Source organism: Trichomycterus rosablanca, chromosome 24 (genome assembly GCF_030014385.1).
Source record: "Trichomycterus rosablanca isolate fTriRos1 chromosome 24, fTriRos1.hap1, whole genome shotgun sequence".
Lineage (NCBI taxonomy): Eukaryota > Metazoa > Chordata > Actinopteri > Siluriformes > Trichomycteridae > Trichomycterus > Trichomycterus rosablanca.
The window spans coordinates 8,901,033-8,925,639 of record NC_086011.1 but is presented as its reverse complement, the minus strand read 5'-3'; the positions used below and the strand labels follow the sequence as shown (position 1 = coordinate 8,925,639).

The following is a 24,607-nucleotide window of genomic DNA, read 5'->3' as shown; positions in this document are numbered from 1 at the left end:
ACGCCCCCCACCCGAAGCAGAGTGTACTGAGCAGGTTGAGTTTGCCTCAGAGTGCAGCAGCTAATCGCGGTCTCGTTTCTCGGGTGCAGGATTGTTGTACACTAGAATGTTAACTGTACCGTATTGGTCTGTATACTACAATAACAGACTTCCTGAAATGTAGTTATGAATGTAGCTTTTCGTTTTGGTGTGAACATTCAGGAGGTGAATTTGCTACTTCGAATCATCTCCAATGTGAGTAGGTGAGTAAAGTTGCCATGTCCAGGGTCCTATCCTGCTTTTGTTTAATATATTCATGTTGTGCCTGACCCCAGCTTGTGAGACCCTGCTCAGGATAGTCTAGTTCAGCATTAGCCGCTCAGGTGGCGCAGCGGTAAAGTACGCTAGCGCACCAGAGTTGAGGTTTCGAATACATCATATCGAATCTCAGCTCTGCCTTTCCGACTGGGCTGGGCGGCAGCATGAACAACGATTGGCTGTTGTTCAGGGTTAGAGGGTAAGAAAGTCGGGTCATGTGTCCTCATAACTGGTGCGACTGCGGCCCCTGCTGGCTGACTGATGGCGCCTGCACAGGGCTGAGGAATAATGCTGATGGGGGCGTGGCCCTCCATACACAGTGTATACAGACAAGTGTATGAACTCGACTCGTGCAGGTGAAAAATGCAGTCTGTACGTGCCGGAGGTATGACCTCTGTATGACCTATGCAGTCTGTATGACCTCTGTGCTGCCAGCAGAGGTCATAATTGCATTAGTTATGAGAGAGTCCCTATCTGGCTTTTAATATCCCACCCCTATATGAACAACAGGCCAATCGTTGTTCAGCCGGCAGGCAGAGCTGAGACTCGATACAATGTATTCAAGATCTCCAGCCTGAGCGGCGCGTCTGGAATGTTTCTCGCCTTTCGGCCAATGAATCAGACGCACCGTGACCAGGATGAAGCACACACAATGAATAAATGAATAAATAAATACAATTACATATTAATAAATTAATAAGTAAATAAATAGGTTAATAAAAAATACAATTAATAATTAATAAATTCATTATTAATTAAAAAATAATGATTACTTAAAAAATACAAAATAAATTATAAATAAATAAAATTAATTGTAAATAAATAAATATATAAAATCAATTATTAATTAATTATTAATAAATGAATAAAATTAATTATAAATTAATAAAATTAATTGTAAATAAATAATTAAATAAATAAAATGTATTCTAAATAAATAAATAAAATTAATTATAAATAAATTAGTATATAAAATCAATTATTAATTAATTATTAATAAAAAAATCATATTAATAATTAATTTATTAAATAAAATAATTGTATTCAAGATCCCAGCTCTGGTGTTCTAGCGTGTGTTTTTACCGCTGCGCCACCTGAGCGGCGCGTCTGGAATGTTTCTCGCCTTTTGGCCAATGAATCAGACGCACCGTGACCAGGATGAAGCACACACAATGAATAAATGAATGAAGCCCAGTGTGATTTAAACAAGGTCATATAAGTTGCAGTTGCACAAGTTACATAATCATTAGATACAACTCATAAGATCCTAGATGCAATCATCTGTATAGAATGAGCAAATGCTGATCGCAATCTGATGTAAAATTCCACTCGTGGGGGAGGGGTCCTGTTTATAAGCTCCAACGCACATTCATAAGTGACAGCAAAGTAGCTCTAACATCATAATTAGTTTAGTTCTCACTCACTGAATTTTGAAAAGTGAGAAAAGCAAAAGGAAGTGTGCACATTTTGAATATGTAAGATCATTTAAATGTGCGCAAACGACGCCGGGCTGTCAGTTCCTCGTTCGATAAGATCAGAAACTGGAATCTCTAGAATCGGACGTCTCAGTCTCGCCGCTTATCTTCCTCCGAGATGTTTTTCTCAGTCAAAACACCTCGTGAGCTTCATGACATAATGAAATCGCTTGTAGTCGTATCCAATGTACTGATGCTGACCTCCACTCCTGACTGTGCAGTACCCGACTGCATCTTTTCACCTGACGAGATGAGATGAGTTCATGTGGGGCTCAGACACGCCGCGTGCACGGAGAGTCACACACACTGATCCCCATTATCCCTCGTCTCTGTGCGGTTCAGAGGTCCCGTATCAGTTATGAGGTCCCGTCCGGCTCCCACCCTGTGTAAACAACAAGCCGATCGTTGTTCGTGTAGGCGCCCAGCCTGCCGGTAACAGAGCTGAGATTCGAACCGACGAGTTTAAGACCTGCTAGGGTGTTTTTATATATTTTTGTTTATGCGTTTTCTCCCTTTTTAGCGCGTCATCTTGTTTCCTCTCCACCAGTGCCGATCCCTGCTCTGATTGAGGAGAACAAAGCGAACCCCCTCCGACACGTGGGCAGCATGCAGTATGCATCTTATCACCTGCACTTTGACGAGTGCAGTGCAGCTCAGCGTTGTGTACGGAGAGACACACCCTGAGAGCACTCTTTTCCCATCCCTGTGCAGGCGTCATCAATCAGCCAGCAGAGGTCGTAATTGCACCAGTCATGGGCGAGAGAGACCCCATCCGGCTTAGTCCCGGGCAAGCCGTAGCCTAGTGGTTAAGGTACTGGACTAGTAACCAGAAGCTTGCTGGTTCAAGCCCCACCACTGCCAGGTTGCTGCTGCTGGGCCCTTGAGCCAGGCCCTTAACTCTCAATTGCTCAGACTGTATACTGTCACTATACTGTAAGTCGCTTTGGATAAAGGCGTCCGCTAAATGCCGAAAATGTAATGTAAATGTAATGTAAATGTAGTCCCGCCCATATCTGAACAACAGGCCAATCGTCGTTCACGTGGCCGCTCAGCCTCAGCCGGCAGGCAGAGCTGTGATTCGATACGATGTATTCGATATCCCAGCTCTGGTTCCAGCGTGTGTTTTTACTGCTGCGCCACCTGAGCGGCCCCAATGAGAACTGACACGTGTATTACCCAAACGCTTCTTTTCACCTGCTCAAAGTGGGTTCATACTGGGAACAGTATAGTGTGTAGAGAGTTAAGCACTGATCTCCCTTATTACCCGTCTCTGTGCATGAGTCATCGACCAGCCAGAAGAGGTCGCAATTGCACCAGCAACAAGGAATTCCTTTGACCTTTGACCCACCCAACCTCAGAGTTAGGGCGCACTCACACGTTACGCCGGCTGTGCCATTGTTTCCTATAGAGTGTGGAAGTGCTGCTTAGTTTGCCCGCTTAGGGCTCATGATTTTTCAAATGATTGCACTTTGACCCAGTTTGCCGCTGACCTTTTTGAAGCGCCTCCGATGAGACGAACTGTTTGATATGACGTGGTAATCCTGACTCGGGCCGTAAGTTCCACTTGCCTACTGGGTAAAACTAGACGTGTTTGGCTTCTGTGAGATTCTGATTAGGTACACTGTTGTCTCCCACCTCCAACAATCATGCCAGTAGGTGTGAGTGTGAATAAATGAGCAAGTGCAGTGAAGTGAAGTGACGCCAAGTGCAAGGGTATTCACAATGCAATTCAATCTGAGACGAGGCGTTTGCTAATGATGAATGGATAACACATGCGCGCTAATGACAGACGCGTGGCACAGTGGCGCAGCAGGTATGGTGGAGGGTCCCGGAGTGCTTTTGGTCACTGTCACTATGGAGTTCTGGGTACTATGGTCATTTTTAACTTCACTACGGCAAAGCGAGCAGGTGGCTGTCAAATAGGGTGGTTGAAGACTAGTGGTTAGATCAGTGTTTCTCAACCTTTTTTCAGTCACGGCACCCTTTAAAAGTATGCAAAATCTCAAGTCACCCCAGTCTAAAATGTATTAAAAAAACTTATTTTTAATGGGAAACCTGAGCCTGTGATGATGCACACAATCGCCCTATTCTGGCAGGGATGGATGAGAGGAAGACTCGGAGCTGCTGGTCCAGAGCCCTCAGTCGCTCCCTGTACTTGTTTTTGATGTAATTTAGGCTCGGAAAGCTCAGTTCGCGCCATGAACGAATCAGATTTAACATAATTAAACAAGTTTATAGTTTATTTTTCAATTCTTTGTCATTATACTAAGAGCACTGCTTCTTTTCTGCATGTTCTCTCTTACCCCTTTTCCACCAAAAGAACCATGGTTCTTGAACCGGTTCTGTTCAGGTTTCTCTGAAACTTGGTGTTCTGTAGAGAACCAACCTGCGTTTCCACCAGTTTTTGAAAACCAAGCAGCGTCATCAACAGTGGGCGTTACTTAACGAAAGTTAAGAGCAGTAATATCATGGCGGAGCGTGTAGACTATGTGCGAGCATTTGTGCTGCTGTTACAGATGTTTGTTTTTACGTAAAAAGCATCGATCTAACAATCGGTGATAAGAAGACGTGACGCGTTTGTCGCAGTTGTTGTTTTATTTAGTTCATTAACGTGAGAAGCGTTTTGTGCTTCGGTTTCACCGCGACTCTCGGCGCAAATAGCCGATCTGCTCAGCTCCCCGCTTGAGCGGTGAAAGATCACTAAAGTTCCACAACACGAACATCCATCTGTGTGAAATAACCATCAAATCTACTCGAAAATACAACATGTATCTGTGTGGAGCTGGATTTACTTCACGTGTGTTTATGCAGCTCGGGGAGTTGAAAAAGCTTCACGATTTATTTTTCACGTTAAACGTTGTTCGTTCTGTCCGGGTCACGTTTACCACGTAATATCACAGTTACCACAGTTCACCTTTTTAAAGGCGCTTTATAAATATCAGTGGCAAACTGGCTCAAAATGTAATCAGGTGAACTTTAAAAGATAAAAATGCAGCATACGAGACACCAGCTGACGCCGATGTTGCTGTCGCTGTGCTGTACAACATGACACGCCCACAGATGGACGTCACGGTTCTGCCTGAAAAACCAAGTATTCTGTGGTGCCAGATTGGCCCGTTAGTTCGCTGTCTGGAACCTATTTTTTCCGGTGGAAAAAGTCAAGTTCGGGAACCGGAACGGGCTCTGTGCCGCGTCGGTGGAAAAGGGGTTTCTGTAGCTCGGTTACGGCTCTCTCAACTCAAACTCAAAAGAAGCTTTATTGGCATGACAAATGAGGACATTCGTATTGCCAAAGCAAGTTAGAGAGAAATAATAAAAATAACAGTAAGAAAGAACAAATATATACAAAACGTGCAAAAAAAATAGAAAATAGAATAAAATATTAATAAAAACTGCAAAATAATAACAATGAAAAATTACAATATTTACAGTAATGAGGTAGTAATAACGATCAGTTTGTCTCTCTCTCTCTCTCTCTCTCTCTCTCTCTCTCTCTCTCTCTCTCTCTCTCTCTGTGTGTGTGTGTGTCGTTTGCTCTCCGCTCTCTGTTGTCGGATTTGAATTTCGACAATAAACAGCTCTTATTATTATGACTGATTGATTCCCTCTACTGATGCGAAGCGGAATGCGTGGATTACAGCCGATAAGAACTGTGCAGAAATAAAAATATATATATATAGCGACTCAGAGGCGCGACTCGGTTCCTTTTGTTCATTTTAAAGAGCCGTTCAATAGAATCGGATCGTTCGCGAACGACCCATCACTATCAGAATATTTTTGACGGCGCCCCTGACGAAGCCACGCGGCACCCTGGTTGAGAGGCTGGGTTAGGGTACTGGGCTTGTAGTCAAAAGGTCGCTGGTTCAAGCCCTGAGACTGTTGGGTCACTGTTGGGCCCTGAAGCAAGGCCCTTATCCCTCAACTGAGTAATTGAATAAATGCATGTACCATATATGGGCATTATTTAATGTATTTATTAATATTAATTAATAGAGAACTAATATGCACAGCAAGAAGGTCCTGGGTTCGATCCCCAGGCGGGGCGGTCCGGGTCCTTTGTGTGCGAAGTTGGCGTGTTCTCCCCAATTCTGCGTGGACACAGAATTTCGGTTTCCTCCCACAGGGTTAAATGGAGACACTGAATTGCCCTATAGGTGTGTGTGTGTGTGTGGCGCCCCGTCCAGGGTGTTACTGTGTGCCTTGCGCCCATTGAAAAGCTGGGATAGGCTCCAGCGCCCCCCCCTCCAAACCCTAACTGGATAAGTGGTTCAGAAAGTGAGTGAGTGAGTGCGTGATGATAACCAGAATCAGGAATGAAACCCAGGCTGTTGGGGTTGTACAGCACCGACACTGTGAATCATTTAGTCATTGGACACACGACCACGTATCCTCACCTTCAGCACCTCGACGGGCACCTCCATCGGTGCCTGGAAGTGTACGGGGGCGTCGATGGCGGGCGCGGGTGGCCGGGGCGGACGCTGCTGCATGTGGTGCTGGTGACGCTGACGTTCCCGCTGCTCCTCCTGCTGCATCTGGTCGCGCATGAGCTGCAGGCGCAGGCCGATGCGGGACGCCATGGCCGGGGGACGCGGGGGCCGAGCGGCTGCCGCACAGTCCAGCCCGAAAGATTAGGTGGTAACTGCGGAGAGAGAGAGAGAGAGAGAGAGAGAGAGAGAGAGAGAGCACAGCATTTCGGTTAGCCACGCCTCTCTGGTTGCACATGCATTAAAAGAATAGTAATCAGAAGGTTGCTGGTTCAAGACGGTTGGGTCCATGAGCGAGGCCATTAACCCTGGATTGCTGGAATTGTGTCGTCACATTTGTGAGTCGGTTTGAATAAAAGCGTCCGCTAAATGTAATCTACACCTGCCATGCGGATGAACGTCGAGGGTATACAATTACTGACTGTAGCCCAACACGCTTTGGGAGGGACGCTCCCAAAACGGTCGCTGCATTTGCACCCTTCAGCGCCGACCAGCCGATTTCTTTTCCTCCTTTCCTCTAAAGCATTTGCAGCAATAACAGTCTCCACTCTACTAAGACTTTCGACATGATTTTGAAGTGTGTCTGTGGGAATTTGTGAGGGGCTTTTAATGAGCATGTTATTTATCTGATGCAGTTGATTGGGCGTCACGGTGGCTCGGTGGCTAGCACTGTCGCCTCACAGCAAGAAGGTCCTGGGTTCGATTCCCAGGTGGATTTTGCATGTTCTCCCCGTGTCTGTGTGGCCCCGCAGTCCAAAAACATTAGTTAATTGGAGACACTGAATTGCCCTATAGATGAACACCCACAGTGTCTAGGTGGGTCGCCTCACAGCAAGAAGGTCCTGGGTTCGATTCCCAGGTGGGGCGGTCCGGGTCCTTTCTGTGTGGAGTTTGCATGTTCTCCCCATGTCTGCGTGGGTTTCCTCCGGGAGCTCCGGTTTCCTCCCACAGTCCTACAGGTGAATGTGTGTGTGTGTGTGTGTGTGTGTGTGTGTCTGCCCTGCGATAGACTGGCGCCCTGTCCGGGGTGTTACTGTGTGCCTTGCGCCCATTGAAAAGCTGGAATAGGCTCCAGCACCCAACCCCCCCTCCCCAATTGGATAAGGGGTAAAGAAAGTGAGTGAGTAATTGGGCATCACTGTGGCTCGGTGGGTAGAACTGTCCCCTCACGGCAAGAAGGTCCTGGGTTCGATTCCTAGGTGGAGTTTGCATGTTCTCCCTGTGTCTGTATGGTCCCACAGTCCAAAAACATGCAGTAAGGTAACTGGAGACATTGAATTGCCCTATAGGTGAATGGGTGTGTGTGTGTGTGTGTGTGTGTCTGCCATGCGATGGACTGGCGTCCCGTCCAGGGTGTTACTGTGTGCCTTGCGCCCATTGAATAGCCCCCCCCCCCCCCCTCCCCGACTGGATTGGATATGCAGTAAAGAGAGTGAGTGATTGGGTGTCTGTCGCCTCACAGCAAGAAGGTCCTGGGTTTGATTCCCAACTGACGATGATCGGGTCCTTTCTGTGTGAAGTTTGCATGTTCTCCCCGTGTCTGTGTGGGTTTCCTCCGGGAGCTCCGGTTTCCTCCAACAGTCCGAAGACGTGCAAGTGAGGTGAACTGGAGATACAAACCGAAGAGTGTAAAACATGACTAAATATGCAATTGATTTGATGAGCAGTGAGTGATTGAACATACGGACGGGTGTCCACATACTTTTGACCATACAGTGTTTGTCATCTTGATGCGCTTTCCAAGCTACCTGATACATTTCAATAAAATACACTCAATTAAAAAAGTCAGAAAGTCAGCAGCATGACATGTTATTTTTGAGGTAGTCATGTGATGGTCATGTGTCCCAAATGTTTTGATCGCTCATGTGAGTGGCCTTTCCATGCGTGAAACACCCACCACCTCCCTCGCACCAAATCTACCGCTCTGCTGTGGACGTGGGGAGTCCCTTCGGGTCGGAGTTCCCTTTTTTTTAAATCACTGTACCGAGCTCATGCAGGCGGCGATGACTTTGCACTTGTGCAACTGTGAGCAAAACAAAAGGACACAGAAACCTCTAACCAATCGGATTTTACCCTGAATTCTCGGCAACCGTGACACATCGGGGCGCGTTCACATGAGAAGCGTTCGGCTTGAGCGCTGCGGTAAAACGAGCTCCGAGTGTATATATGAATATGTGGAATGACCATCGGATTCACTCTCAAAGCTCCACGTGTATCTGTGTTTAGCTGGATTTTCCTCACTGTTTCACTTTTAAACTTGTGTTACAGCTCAAGGTGCTGAGAAATTGTTACCCCTTTTCCACCGACGCGGCACGGAGCCCGTTCCGGTTCCCGAACTTGACTTTGAACCGGTTCCGCGTGTTTCCGCCGGAAAAAAAGAGGTTCCAGACAGCGAACTAGCGGGCCGATCTGGCGCCACAGAATACTTGTTTTTTTCGGCGCGGACCGTGACGTCACCTGTGGGCGTGTCATGTTGTACACTGCACGTGCACTCAAAGCGTAGGTGAAGCGATGCATACGCCTGCTGCCTACGTGTCGGAGGGGGCGTGGGTCAGCTTAGTTCTCCTCGATCAGAGCAGGGGAGGAACCATGACGTAATCGGGCGATTGGACGCGCTAAAGTCGGGAGAGAATGCATGAACGGGATATGCCCCGAGCTGTGTTAGCGTTTAGTGGCTAACTGAATGAGCCAGAGTCGAAAAGGAAAAGGAAAAAAGACAGAGGTACCGGGGCTGGACGTGAAGAAACGGCTTATTGTGGACGGGGTACAATAAGCAAGCCAGCTCCTATTGAGCTAGCACTGAAGCAGCATTTAGCGCGCAGTGTACGTTTCAGTGTACGCAGCTGGCATTGTGGTGCTGGCTGTGCGGTGGACACTCTCGGGCTTTGTCACCGACGCCGGTTTGAATGCTGTCCAACAGAACTGAGCTCTGGAACCGGGTGGCTCGGGGAACAGTGCACACAGCTGGCTTAATTCACAGCACAGACGGGTTTACAGACAGATGTGAAGGCAGTTCTATATATATACACACCGATCAGCCTTAATATTAAAACCACCTCCTTGTTTCTACACTCACTGTCTATTTTATCAGCTCCACTTACCATATAGAAGCACTTTGTAGTTATACAATTACTGACTGTACTTCAATGGTCAAGACCCCCACAGAGCAGGTATTATTTAGGTGGTGGATCATTCTCAGCACTGCACTGACATGATGGTGGTGTGTTAGTGTGTGTTGTGCTGGTATGAGTGGATCAGACACAGCAGCGCTGCTGGAGTTTTTAAATACCGTGTCCACTCGCTGTCCACTCTATTAGACACTCCTAGCTAGTTGGTCCACCTCGTAGATGTAAAGTCAGAGACGATCGCTCGTCTATTGCTGCTGTTTGAGTCGGTCATCTTCTAGACCTTCATCAGTGGTCACAGGTCGCAGGTGGTTGGAGTCCAGCAGTGACGGTGAGGTGTTTAAAAACTCCATCAGCATTGCTGTCATATCCACTCATACCAGCACAACACACACTAACACACCACCACCATGTCAGTGTCACTGCAGTGCTGAGAATGATCCACCACCCGAATAATACCTGCTCTGTGGTGGTCCTGTAGGGGTCCTGACCATTGAAGAACAGGGTGAAAGCAGGCTAAAAAAAGTATGTAGAGAAACAGATGGACTACAGTCAGTAATTGTAGAACTACAAAGTGCTTCTATATGGTAAGTAGAGCTGATAAATGGTAGAGCTGGTGATACTGGTAGTGTTGATAAATGCTATGGTTATACTGGTAGTGTTGATAAATGCTATGGTTATACTGGTAGTGTTGATAAATGAAATGCTATGGTTATACTGGTAGTGTTGATAAATGAAATGCTATGGTGATACTGGTAGTGTTGATAAATGATGTGGTTATACTGGTAGTGTTGATAAATGCTATGGTTATACTGGTATTGTTGATAAATGCTATGGTTATACTGGTAGTGTTGATAAATGCTGTGGTTATACTGGTAGTGTTGATAAATGAAATGCTATGGTGGTACTGGTATTGTTGATAAATGCTATGGTTATACTGGTAGTGTTGATAAATGCTATGGTTATACTGGTATTGTTGATAAATGCTATGGTTATACTGGTATTGTTGATAAATGCTATGGTTATACTGGTAGTGTTGATAAATGCTATGGTTATACTGGTAGTGTTGATAAATGCTATGGTTATACTGGTAGTGTTGATAAATGCTATGGTTATACTGGTATTGTTGATAAATGCTATGGTTATACTGGTAGTGTTGATAAATGCTGTGGTTATACGGGTAGTGTTGATAAATGCTATGGTTATACTGGTAGTGTTGATAAATGCTGTGGTTATACTGGTAGTGTTGATAAATGCTATGGTTATACTGGTAGTGTTGATAAATGCTATGGTTATACTGGTAGTGTTGATAAATGAAATGCTATGGTGGTACTGGTAGTGTTGATAAATGCTGTGGTGGTACTGGTAGTGTTGATAAATGTTGAATAAAAACTCCAGCAGCGTTGCTGTGTCTGATCCACTCATACCAGCACAACACACACTAACACACCACCACCATGCAGTGTCACTGCAGTGCTGAGAACGTCTATAAAGAGTTTAGCATATCATACATTCTACCTAACATCCAATACCCGACTTTTGCCCATGGGGTCATGAAGCAGACAGACAGTCCTATGTTGTACACTGGCCTTTGCGCCCACATCTCCCTGTTCCCCCCTCCCACCGTGTGTAGCATAGCGGTGAGGCAAGGAGGCCCAAAATAACCCGCCTCACTTTCTGTTCCTCTTTTCCGATACACCCTGTTCCACTGGGGTAGTGTCAGCTCGGCTGTGTGGGTGAAAAGTAGAGCCGTGTGTACTCTTAACTGAGAGTGTTCCTGCCAAACTTTACACATACACCCGAGGTCACAGAGTCCGATAACTTTCAGATCCACAGAGCAGCCGACAGCTGATTCCAAGTGGATCGTACGAGCACAGATCAGGAAAAGTTGGGACAGTGTGGAAATGCAGATTAAATGTACGTTAAAGTGCTTGACAGTAGGTGAAAGTGCACACGTTATTGTCTGTTTAAACAAGATTCCAGCCTGCTTGAACTGCAACAACCATGTTTGTTTTTAGACCGAGAAGGATAATAAATGCAGGTGGTTAAAGTTACTCGAGAAAAACCCCCACAATGCTTTGTTCTGTAAGAGAAAATGTCTTCAAGCAACTGATTAACAATGCATTATGCACATGCTTTTCTTTTCTTTAGGTGTTTTGAATTTAGGTTTAGGTTTTAGGTGTGTAATTTGAATCTTTAAGTGTATTACGAAAGAAGGTTTAAGGACAGTATAAGATTTACACACACTGTCCATTTTATCAGCTCCACTTACCATATAGAAGTACTTTGTAGTTCTACAATTACTGACTGTAGTCCATCTGTTTCTCTACATGCTTTGTTAGCCCTCTTTCATGCTGTTCTTCAATGGTCAGGACCACCACAGAGCAGGTATTATTTAGGTGCTGGTATGAGTGGATCAGACACAGCAGTGCTGCTGGAGTTTTTAAACACAGTGTCCACTCACTGTCCACTCTATTAGACACTCCTAGCTAGTTGGTCCATCTTGTAGATGTAAAGTCAGAGACGATCGCTCGTCTATTGCTGCTGTTTGAGTCGGTCATCTTCTAGACCTTCATCAGTGGTCATAGGACGCCGCCCACGGGGCGCTGTTGGCTGGATGTTTTTGGTTGGTGGACTATTCTCAGTCCAGCAGTGACAGTGAGGTGTTTAAAAACTCCACTCATACCAGCACAACACACACTAACACACCACCACCATGTCAGTGTCACTGCAGTGCTGAGAATGATCCACCACCCAAATAACACCTGCTCTGTGGTGGTCCTGTGGGGGTGCTGAGCATTGAAGAACAGCATGAAAGGGGGCTAACAAAGCATGCAGAGAAATAAATGGACTACAGTCAGTAATTGTAGAACTACAAAGTGCTTCTATATGGTAAGTGGAGCTGATAAAATGGACAGTGAGTTTAATAACTAAAGGTGGTGATGTGTTAATGTGTGTTGTGCTGGTATGAGTGGATCAGACACAGCAGCGCTGCTGGAGTTTTTAAACACCTCATTTTCACTGCTGTCACTGTCCACTGTTGTTCCTTTTCTGCATATCTCAGTCTGTCTAAAAGTTGGGGTCAGAGCACGGGGTCAGCCATTGTACGGCGCCCCTGAAGCAGACAGGATGGATGGACCACACGAGCATTAATGAGTCTTGGCCGCCCATGACCCTGTCGCCGGTTTACTGCTGTTCCTTGCTTGGACCACTTTTGATAGATACTGACCACTGCAGACCAGGACACCCCACAAGAGCTGCAGTTTTGGAGAAGCTCTGACCCAGTCGTCTAGCCATCACAATTTGGCCCTTGTGAAGCTCATTTTTCCTGCTTCTAACACATCAACTCTGAGGATAAAATGTTCACTTGCTGCCTAATATATCCCACCCACTGACAGGTGCTGTGATGAAGAGATCAGTGTTATTCACTTCACCTGAATAACGTCATAATGTTATGCCTAATGTAAAATCTCAGAACTAGAAGCGTTTGTGTAAGAAGGGCGGACGAAAAGAATAGAAAGACGTTTGGCTGGCTACAAAAATAACCCCAAGCTGGGTAATCAGCCAGTCTCACTAAGTGCTGTCATATTAGGGTGTCCACTTTTTTTTTGATCTTGTATAGCTTGTTGAATAGAAAATAACAGTGCAGATTTGTTTGACCAGGGGGGGCCTAAACTTTTTCATACAACCTTTGCACAGTGAAGAATCAAATCAAGCACTTTTAAAATCTGCCCTCTTTTCTGGTCGCCCCTAACGTATCCCACATACTGGTGCATTGCATCAAACTGGGAGCAGCAGCACGACCCAGTTAACAGCGGCGGCTCCAGATTTAGCAGCGTTAAGCCGGTCCTGTTAAAAGACACTTCTCAACATGGAAGTGCCAACTGCTAAAAAAAAGCCCAGCATATTAACACCCTGTACTTGTGTGTGTGTAGGTGTGTGTAGGTGTGTACGCCAGCGTGCCCCTCTTGCCCGGCTCCTTCACTTGCAGTGCCACGAAATCCAACAGATAATGCCATTCTTTTGCCCCTCCTTCCCCTTTGATGTGGACTTACTGTGACATCACAGCCCGGCTGTAACAATAAAGAACTTGTCTCAGTCAGTGCTTTCCAACACGCGTTCACATTCAGCGCAGCCGAGAGCTTGGCATTCCACATGGGTGGAGTGTGGGCTCTGTGCGAAAGTGAAACGCCACTATGATAGCTAACCGTGTCAGTACGATGAGACGTTGTTCGGGGACCAGAAGTATTAAGACACGCCTTTTTGGCTCCACTTTCAATATTAAATCTGTTATACTGGAACTCGAGGGGGCCTAGGCTAATCCCTGAAAAACAACCCCATCGCATTATCCCTCCTCCACCAAGCTTTACAGATGGTACAACGCAGCCAGGCAGGTAACGTTCTCCTGGCAAACCAAACCCAGACTCGTCTATCGGACGTCCAGCTGGAGAAGCGTGATTCTTCACAACACGGTCCAGTGGAAGCGTGCTTTACACCACTCCGTCGACTCTTGGTGTTGTGCATGTTGATATTAAGACTTGCAATGAAGCTCTTACACATTTTTAGTGCTAATGTTAATGCCAGAGGAGGTCTGGTGACCCACTCTGTTACTTTATATGGTCTTTCAATGGGACAGTGGTAGCCTAGTGGGTACAGCTATCAATCGGAAGATTGTAGGTTCAAATCCAGGCCTTTCATGGAAAGGTAGCCATAACATTTATCAGTACTACCAGTATCACCATAGCATTTCATTTATCAACAATACCAGTAACACCATAGCATTTCATTTATCAACAATACCAGTATAACCATAGCATTTCATTTATCAACACTACCAGTACCACCATAGCATTTCATTTATCAACACTACCAGTACCACCATAGCATTTCATTTATCAACACTACCAGTACCACCATAGCATTTCATTTATCAACAATACCAGTAACACCATAACATTTCATTTATCAACACTACCAGTATAACCATAGCATTTCATTTATCAACAATACCAGTACCACCATAGCATTTCATTTATCAACACTACCAGTATAACCATAGCATTTCATTTATCAACACTACCAGTATAACCATAGCATTTCATTTATCAACAATACCAGTACCACCATAGCATTTCATTTATCAACAATACCAGTATAACCATAGCATTTCATTTATCAACAATACCAGTACCACCATAGCATTTCATTTATCAACACTACCAGTACCACCATAGCATTTCATTTATCAACAATACCAGTACCACCATAGCATTTCATTTATCAACAATACCAGTACCACCATAGCATTTCATTTATCAACAATACCAGTATCACCATAGCATTTCATTTATCAACACTACCAGTACCACCATAGCATTTCATTTATCAACAATACCAGTACCACCATAGCATTTCATTTATCAACACTACCAGTATCACCATAGCATTTCATTTATCAACAATACCAGTACCACCATAGCATTTCATTTATCAACAATACCAGTACCACCATAGCATTTCATTTATCAACACTACCAGTACCACCATAGCATTTCATTTATCAACACTACCAGTACCACCATAGCATTTCATTTATCAACAATACCAGTACCACCATAGCATTTCATTTATCAACAATACCAGTACCACCATAGCATTTCATTTATCAACAATACCAGTACCACCATAGCATTTCATTTATCAACACTACCAGTACCACCATAGCATTTCATTTATCAACACTACCAGTACCACCATAGCATTTCATTTATCAACACTACCAGTATAACCATAGCATTTCATTTATCAACACTACCAGTACCACCATAGCATTTCATTTATCAACAATACCAGTACCACCATAGCATTTCATTTATCAACAATACCAGTACCACCATAGCATTTCATTTATCAACAATACCAGTACCACCATAGCATTTCATTTATCAACAATACCAGTACCACCATAGCATTTCATTTATCAACAATACCAGTACCACCATAGCATTTCATTTATCAACAATACCAGTACCACCACAGCATTTCATTTATCAACAATACCAGTACCACCATAGCATTTCATTTATCAACACTACCAGTATAACCATAGCATTTCATTTATCAACACTACCAGTACCACCATAGCATTTAATTTATCAACAATACCAGTACCACCATAGCATTTCATTTATCAACACTACCAGTATAACCATAGCATTTCATTTATCAACAATACCAGTATAACCATAGCATTTCATTTATCAACAATACCAGTATAACCATAGCATTTCATTTATCAACACTACCAGTACCACCATAGCATTTCATTTATCAACAATACCAGTACCACCATAGCATTTCATTTATCAACACTACCAGTACCACCATAGCATTTCATTTATCAACACTACCAGTACCACCATAGCATTTCATTTATCAACAATACCAGTACCACCATAGCATTTCATTTATCAACACTACCAGTACCACCATAGCATTTCATTTATCAACACTACCAGTATAACCACAGCATTTCATTTATCAACACTACCAGTACCACCATAGCATTTCATTTATCAACACTACCAGTACCACCATAGCATTTCATTTATCAACAATACCAGTATAACCATAGCATTTCATTTATCAACAATACCAGTACCACCATAGCATTTCATTTATCAACACTACCAGTATAACCATAGCATTTCATTTATCAACACTACCAGTACCACCATAGCATTTCATTTATCAACACTACCAGTATAACCATAGCATTTCATTTATCAACAATACCAGTACCACCATAGCATTTCATTTATCAACACTACCAGTACCACCATAGCATTTCATTTATCAACACTACCAGTACCACCATAGCATTTCATTTATCAACACTACCAGTACCACCATAGCATTTCATTTATCAACAATACCAGTACCACCATAGCATTTCATTTATCAACACTACCAGTACCACCATAGCATTTCATTTATCAACACTACCAGTACCACCATAGCATTTCATTTATCAACACTACCAGTATAACCATAGCATTTCATTTATCAACAATACCAGTACCACCATAGCATTTCATTTATCAACAATACCAGTACCACCATAGCATTTCATTTATCAACACTACCAGTACCACCATAGCATTTCATTTATCAACACTACCAGTACCACCATAGCATTTCATTTATCAACACTACCAGTACCACCATAGCATTTCATTTATCAACACTACCAGTATAACCATAGCATTTCATTTATCAACAATACCAGTACCACCATAGCATTTCATTTATCAACAATACCAGTACCACCATAGCATTTCATTTATCAACACTACCAGTACCACCATAGCATTTCATTTATCAACAATACCAGTATAACCATAGCATTTCATTTATCAACACTACCAGTACCACCATAGCATTTCATTTATCAACACTACCAGTACCACCATAGCATTTCATTTATCAACAATACCAGTACCACCATAGCATTTCATTTATCAACACTACCAGTACCACCATAGCATTTCATTTATCAACACTACCAGTATAACCATAGCATTTCATTTATCAACAATACCAGTACCACCATAGCATTTCATTTATCAACACTACCAGTACCACCATAGCATTTCATTTATCAACACTACCAGTATAACCATAGCATTTCATTTATCAACAATACCAGTACCACCATAGCATTTCATTTATCAACAATACCAGTACCACCATAGCATTTCATTTATCAACACTACCAGTATAACCATAGCATTTCATTTATCAACACTACCAGTATAACCATAGCATTTCATTTATCAACACTACCAGTATAACCATAGCATTTCATTTATCAACACTACCAGTATAACCATAGCATTTCATTTATCAACAATACCAGTACCACCACAGCATTTCATTTATCAACACTACCAGTACCACCATAGCATTTCATTTATCAACAATACCAGTACCACCATAGCATTTCATTTATCAACACTACCAGTATAACCATAGCATTTCATTTATCAACAATACCAGTACCACCATAGCATTTCATTTATCAACAATACCAGTACCACCATAGCATTTCATTTATCAACACTACCAGTATAACCATAGCATTTCATTTATCAACACTACCAGTATAACCATAGCATTTCATTTATCAACACTACCAGTATAACCATAGCATTTCATTTATCAACACTACCAGTATAACCATAGCATTTCATTTATCAACACTACCAGTACCACCATAGCATTTCATTTATCAACAATACCAGTACCACCATAGCATTTCATTTATCAACACTACCAGTATAACCATAGCATTTCATTTATCAACACTACCAGTATAACCATAGCATTTCATTTATCAACACTACCAGTATAACCATAGCATTTCATTTATCAACACTACCAGTATAACCATAGCATTTCATTTATCAACACTACCAGTACCACCATAGCATTTCATTTATCAACACTACCAGTATAACCATAGCATTTCATTTATCAACAATACCAGTACCACCATAGCATTTCATTTATCAACAATACCAGTACCACCATAGCATTTCATTTATCAACACTACCAGTACCACCATAGCATTTCATTTATCAACAATACCAGTACCACCATAGCATTTCATTTATCAACACTACCAGTATAACCATAGCATTTCATTTATCAACACTACCAGTATAACCATAGCATTTCATTTATCAACACTACCAGTACCACCATAGCATTTCATTTATCAACACTACCAGTATAACCATAGCATTTCATTTATCAACAATACCAGTACCACCACAGCATTTCATTTATCAACAATACCAGTATAACCATAGCATTTCATTTATCAACAATACCAGTACCACCATAGCATTTCATTTATCAACAGTACCAGTATAACCATAGCATTTCATTTATCAACAATACCAGTACCACCATAGCATTTCATTTATCAACACTACCAGTACCACCATAGCATTTCATTTATCAACAATACCAGTACCACCATAGCATTTCATTTATCAACAATACCAGTACCACCATAGCATTTCATTTATCAACACTACCAGTATAACCATAGCATTTCATTTATCAACAATACCAGTACCACCATAGCATTTCATTTATCAACAATACCAGTACCACCACAGCATTTCATTTATCAACACTACCAGTACCACCATAGCATTTCATTTATCAACAATACCAGTACCACCATAGCATTTCATTTATCAACAATACCAGTACCACCATAGCATTTCATTTATCAACAATACCAGTACCACCATAGCATTTCATTTATCAACACTACCAGTATAACCATAGCATTTCATTTATCAACAATACCAGTACCACCATAGCATTTCATTTATCAACACTACCAGTATAACCATAGCATTTCATTTATCAACAATACCAGTACCACCATAGCATTTCATTTATCAACAATACCAGTACCACCATAGCATTTCATTTATCAACACTACCAGTATAACCATAGCATTTCATTTATCAACAGTACCAGTATAACCATAGCATTTCATTTATCAACAATACCAGTACCACCATAGCATTTCATTTATCAACAATACCAGTACCACCATAGCATTTCATTTATCAACACTACCAGTATAACCATAGCATTTCATTTATCAACACTACCAGTATAACCATAGCATTTCATTTATCAACACTACCAGTATAACCATAGCATTTCATTTATCAACAATACCAGTACCACCATAGCATTTCATTTATCAACAATACCAGTACCACCATAGCATTTCATTTATCAACAGTACCAGTATAACCATAGCATTTCATTTATCAACACTACCAGTACCACCATAGCATTTCATTTATCAACAGTACCAGTATAACCATAGCATTTCATTTATCAACACTACCAGTACCACCATAGCATTTCATTTATCAACAGTACCAGTATAACCATAGCATTTCATTTATCAACAATACCAGTACCACCATAGCATTTCATTTATCAACAATACCAGTACCACCATAGCATTTCATTTATCAACAGTACCAGTATAACCATAGCATTTCATTTATCAACAGTACCAGTACCACCATAGCATTTCATTTATCAACACTACCAGTACCACCATAGCATTTCATTTATCAACACTACCAGTATAACCATAGCATTTCATTTATCAACAATACCAGTACCACCATAGCATTTCATTTATCAACACTACCAGTATAACCATAGCATTTCATTTATCAACAATACCAGTACCACCATAGCATTTCATTTATCAACACTACCAGTACCACCATAGCATTTCATTTATCAACACTACCAGTACCACCATAGCATTTCATTTATCAACAATACCAGTACCACCATAGCATTTCATTTATCAACACTACCAGTACCACCATAGCATTTCATTTATCAACACTACCAGTACCACCATAGCATTTCATTTATCAACACTACCAGTATAACCATAGCATTTCATTTATCAACAATACCAGTACCACCATAGCATTTCATTTATCAACACTACCAGTATAACCATAGCATTTCATTTATCAACAGTACCAGTACCACCATAGCATTTCATTTATCAACACTACCAGTACCACCATAGCATTTCATTTATCAACAGTACCAGTATAACCATAGCATTTCATTTATCAACACTACCAGTACCACCATAGCATTTCATTTATCAACAGTACCAGTATAACCATAGCATTTCATTTATCAACAGTACCAGTACCACCATAGCATTTCATTTATCAACAGTACCAGTACCACCATAGCATTTCATTTATCAACAGTACCAGTATAACCATAGCATTTCATTTATCAACACTACCAGTACCACCATAGCATTTCATTTATCAACAGTACCAGTATAACCATAGCATTTCATTTATCAACACTACCAGTACCACCATAGCATTTCATTTATCAACAGTACCAGTACCACCATAGCATTTCATTTATCAACAATACCAGTATAACCATAGCATTTCATTTATCAACAATACCAGTATAACCATAGCATTTCATTTATCAACACTACCAGTATAACCATAGCATTTCATTTATCAACAATACCAGTATAACCATAGCATTTCATTTATCAACACTACCAGTATAACCATAGCATTTCATTTATCAACAATACCAGTATAACCATAGCATTTCATTTATCAACACTACCAGTATAACCATAGCATTTCATTTATCAACAATACCAGTATAACCATAGCATTTCATTTATCAACACTACCAGTATAACCATAGCATTTCATTTATCAACAGTACCAGTACCACCATAGCATTTCATTTATCAACACTACCAGTACCACCATAGCATTTCATTTATCAACAGTACCAGTATAACCATAGCATTTCATTTATCAACACTACCAGTACCACCATAGCATTTCATTTATCAACAGTACCAGTATAACCATAGCATTTCATTTATCAACAGTACCAGTATAACCATAGCATTTCATTTATCAACACTACCAGTATAACCATAGCATTTCATTTATCAACACTACCAGTACCACCATAGCATTTCATTTATCAACAGTACCAGTATAACCATAGCATTTCATTTATCAACACTACCAGTACCACCATAGCATTTCATTTATCAACAGTACCAGTATAACCATAGCATTTCATTTATCAACACTACCAGTACCACCATAGCATTTCATTTATCAACAGTACCAGTATAACCATAGCATTTCATTTATCAACAGTACCAGTACCACCATAGCATTTCATTTATCAACACTACCAGTACCACCATAGCATTTCATTTATCAACACTACCAGTACCACCATAGCATTTCATTTATCAACAGTACCAGTATAACCATAGCATTTCATTTATCAACACTACCAGTACCACCATAGCATTTCATTTATCAACAGTACCAGTATAACCATAGCATTTCATTTATCAACACTACCAGTACCACCATAGCATTTCATTTATCAACAGTACCAGTACCACCATAGCATTTCATTTATCAACACTACCAGTATAACCATAGCATTTCATTTATCAACAATACCAGTATAACCATAGCATTTCATTTATCAACACTACCAGTACCACCATAGCATTTCATTTATCAACAGTACCAGTATAACCATAGCATTTCATTTATCAACAGTACCAGTACCACCATAGCATTTCATTTATCAACACTACCAGTATAACCATAGCATTTCATTTATCAACAATACCAGTACCACCATAGCATTTCATTTATCAACAATACCAGTACCACCATAGCATTTCATTTATCAACACTACCAGTATAACCATAGCATTTCATTTATCAACAATACCAGTACCACCATAGCATTTCATTTATCAACAATACCAGTACCACCATAGCATTTCATTTATCAACAATACCAGTATAACCATAGCATTTCATTTATCAACACTACCAGTACCACCATAGCATTTCATTTATCAACAATACCAGTACCACCATAGCATTTCATTTATCAACAATACCAGTATAACCATAGCATTTCATTTATCAACAATACCAGTACCACCATAGCATTTCATTTATCAACACTACCAGTACCACCATAGCATTTCATTTATCAACAATACCAGTACCACCATAGCATTTCATTTATCAACACTACCAGTATAACCATAGCATTTCATTTATCAACACTACCAGTACCACCATAGCATTTCATTTATCAACAATACCAGTACCACCATAGCATTTCATTTATCAACAATACCAGTATAACCATAGCATTTCATTTATCAACACTACCAGTACCACCATAGCATTTCATTTATCAACAATACCAGTACCACCATAGCATTTCATTTATCAACACTACCAGTACCACCATAGCATTTCATTTATCAACACTACCAGTACCACCATAGCATTTCATTTATCAACACTACCAGTACCACCATAGCATTTCATTTATCAACAATACCAGTACCACCATAGCATTTCATTTATCAACAATACCAGTACCACCATAGCATTTCATTTATCAACAATACCAGTACCACCATAGCATTTCATTTATCAACACTACCAGTACCACCATAGCATTTCATTTATCAACAATACCAGTATAACCATAGCATTTCATTTATCAACACTACCAGTACCACCATAGCATTTCATTTATCAACACTACCAGTACCACCATAGCATTTCATTTATCAACAATACCAGTACCACCATAGCATTTCATTTATCAACAATACCAGTATAACCATAGCATTTCATTTATCAACAATACCAGTATAACCATAGCATTTCATTTATCAACAATACCAGTACCACCATAGCATTTCATTTATCAACAATACCAGTACCACCATAGCATTTCATTTATCAACAATACCAGTATAACCATAGCATTTCATTTATCAACAATACCAGTACCACCATAGCATTTCATTTATCAACAATACCAGTATAACCATAGCATTTCATTTATCAACACTACCAGTACCACCATAGCATTTCATTTATCAACACTACCAGTACCACCATAGCATTTCATTTATCAACACTACCAGTACCACCATAGCATTTCATTTATCAACACTACCAGTACCACCATAGCATTTCATTTATCAACAATACCAGTACCACCATAGCATTTCATTTATCAACAATACCAGTATAACCATAGCATTTCATTTATCAACACTACCAGTACCACCATAGCATTTCATTTATCAACAATACCAGTACCACCATAGCATTTCATTTATCAACAATACCAGTACCACCATAGCATTTCATTTATCAACAATACCAGTATAACCATAGCATTTCATTTATCAACAATACCAGTATAACCATAGCATTTCATTTATCAACAATACCAGTACCACCATAGCATTTCATTTATCAACAATACCAGTACCACCATAGCATTTCATTTATCAACAATACCAGTATAACCATAGCATTTCATTTATCAACAATACCAGTACCACCATAGCATTTCATTTATCAACAATACCAGTATAACCATAGCATTTCATTTATCAACACTACCAGTATAACCATAGCATTTCATTTATCAACACTACCAGTACCACCATAGCATTTCATTTATCAACACTACCAGTATAACCATAGCATTTCATTTATCAACACCACCAGTATAACCATAGCATTTCATTTATCAACACTACCAGTATAACCATAGCATTTCATTTATCAACACTACCAGTACCACCATAGCATTTCATTTATCAACACTACCAGTACCACCATAGCATTTCATTTATCAACACTACCAGTACCACCATAGCATTTCATTTATCAACAATACCAGTACCACCATAGCATTTCATTTATCAACACTACCAGTACCACCATAGCATTTCATTTATCAACAATACCAGTACCACCATAGCATTTCATTTATCAACAATACCAGTACCACCATAGCATTTCATTTATCAACAATACCAGTATAACCATAGCATTTCATTTATCAACAATACCAGTACCACCATAGCATTTCATTTATCAACAATACCAGTATAACCATAGCATTTCATTTATCAACAATACCAGTACCACCATAGCATTTCATTTATCAACAATACCAGTATAACCATAGCATTTCATTTATCAACAATACCAGTACCACCATAGCATTTCATTTATCAACAATACCAGTACCACCATAGCATTTCATTTATCAACACTACCAGTATAACCATAGCATTTCATTTATCAACAATACCAGTACCACCATAGCATTTCATTTATCAACACTACCAGTACCACCATAGCATTTCATTTATCAACACTACCAGTACCACCATAGCATTTCATTTATCAACACTACCAGTATAACCATAGCATTTCATTTATCAACAATACCAGTACCACCATAGCATTTCATTTATCAACAATACCAGTACCACCATAGCATTTCATTTATCAACACTACCAGTATAACCATAGCATTTCATTTATCAACACTACCAGTATAACCATAGCATTTCATTTATCAACAATACCAGTACCACCATAGCATTTCATTTATCAACACTACCAGTATAACCATAGCATTTCATTTATCAACACTACCAGTATAACCATAGCATTTCATTTATCAACAATACCAGTACCACCATAGCATTTCATTTATCAACA

At 40.8% G+C, this 24,607-nt stretch overlaps 1 protein-coding gene across 3 annotated transcripts in view; it reads right to left on the bottom strand.

Moving 5' to 3' along the window:
• The window catches only part of tfeb (transcription factor EB), a 121,468-nt gene that overhangs the window by 38,009 nt on the left and 58,852 nt on the right, over nucleotides 1-24,607 (bottom strand). For all 3 annotated transcript variants that reach the window (XM_062986510.1, XM_062986512.1, XM_062986511.1), the window contains exon 2: nucleotides 6,167-6,411. In XM_062986510.1, coding sequence (XP_062842580.1) covers nucleotides 6,167-6,349 — 183 coding nt within the window. In that variant the 5' untranslated portion in view covers nucleotides 6,350-6,411. The remainder of the gene's footprint in view (nucleotides 1-6,166; nucleotides 6,412-24,607) is intronic.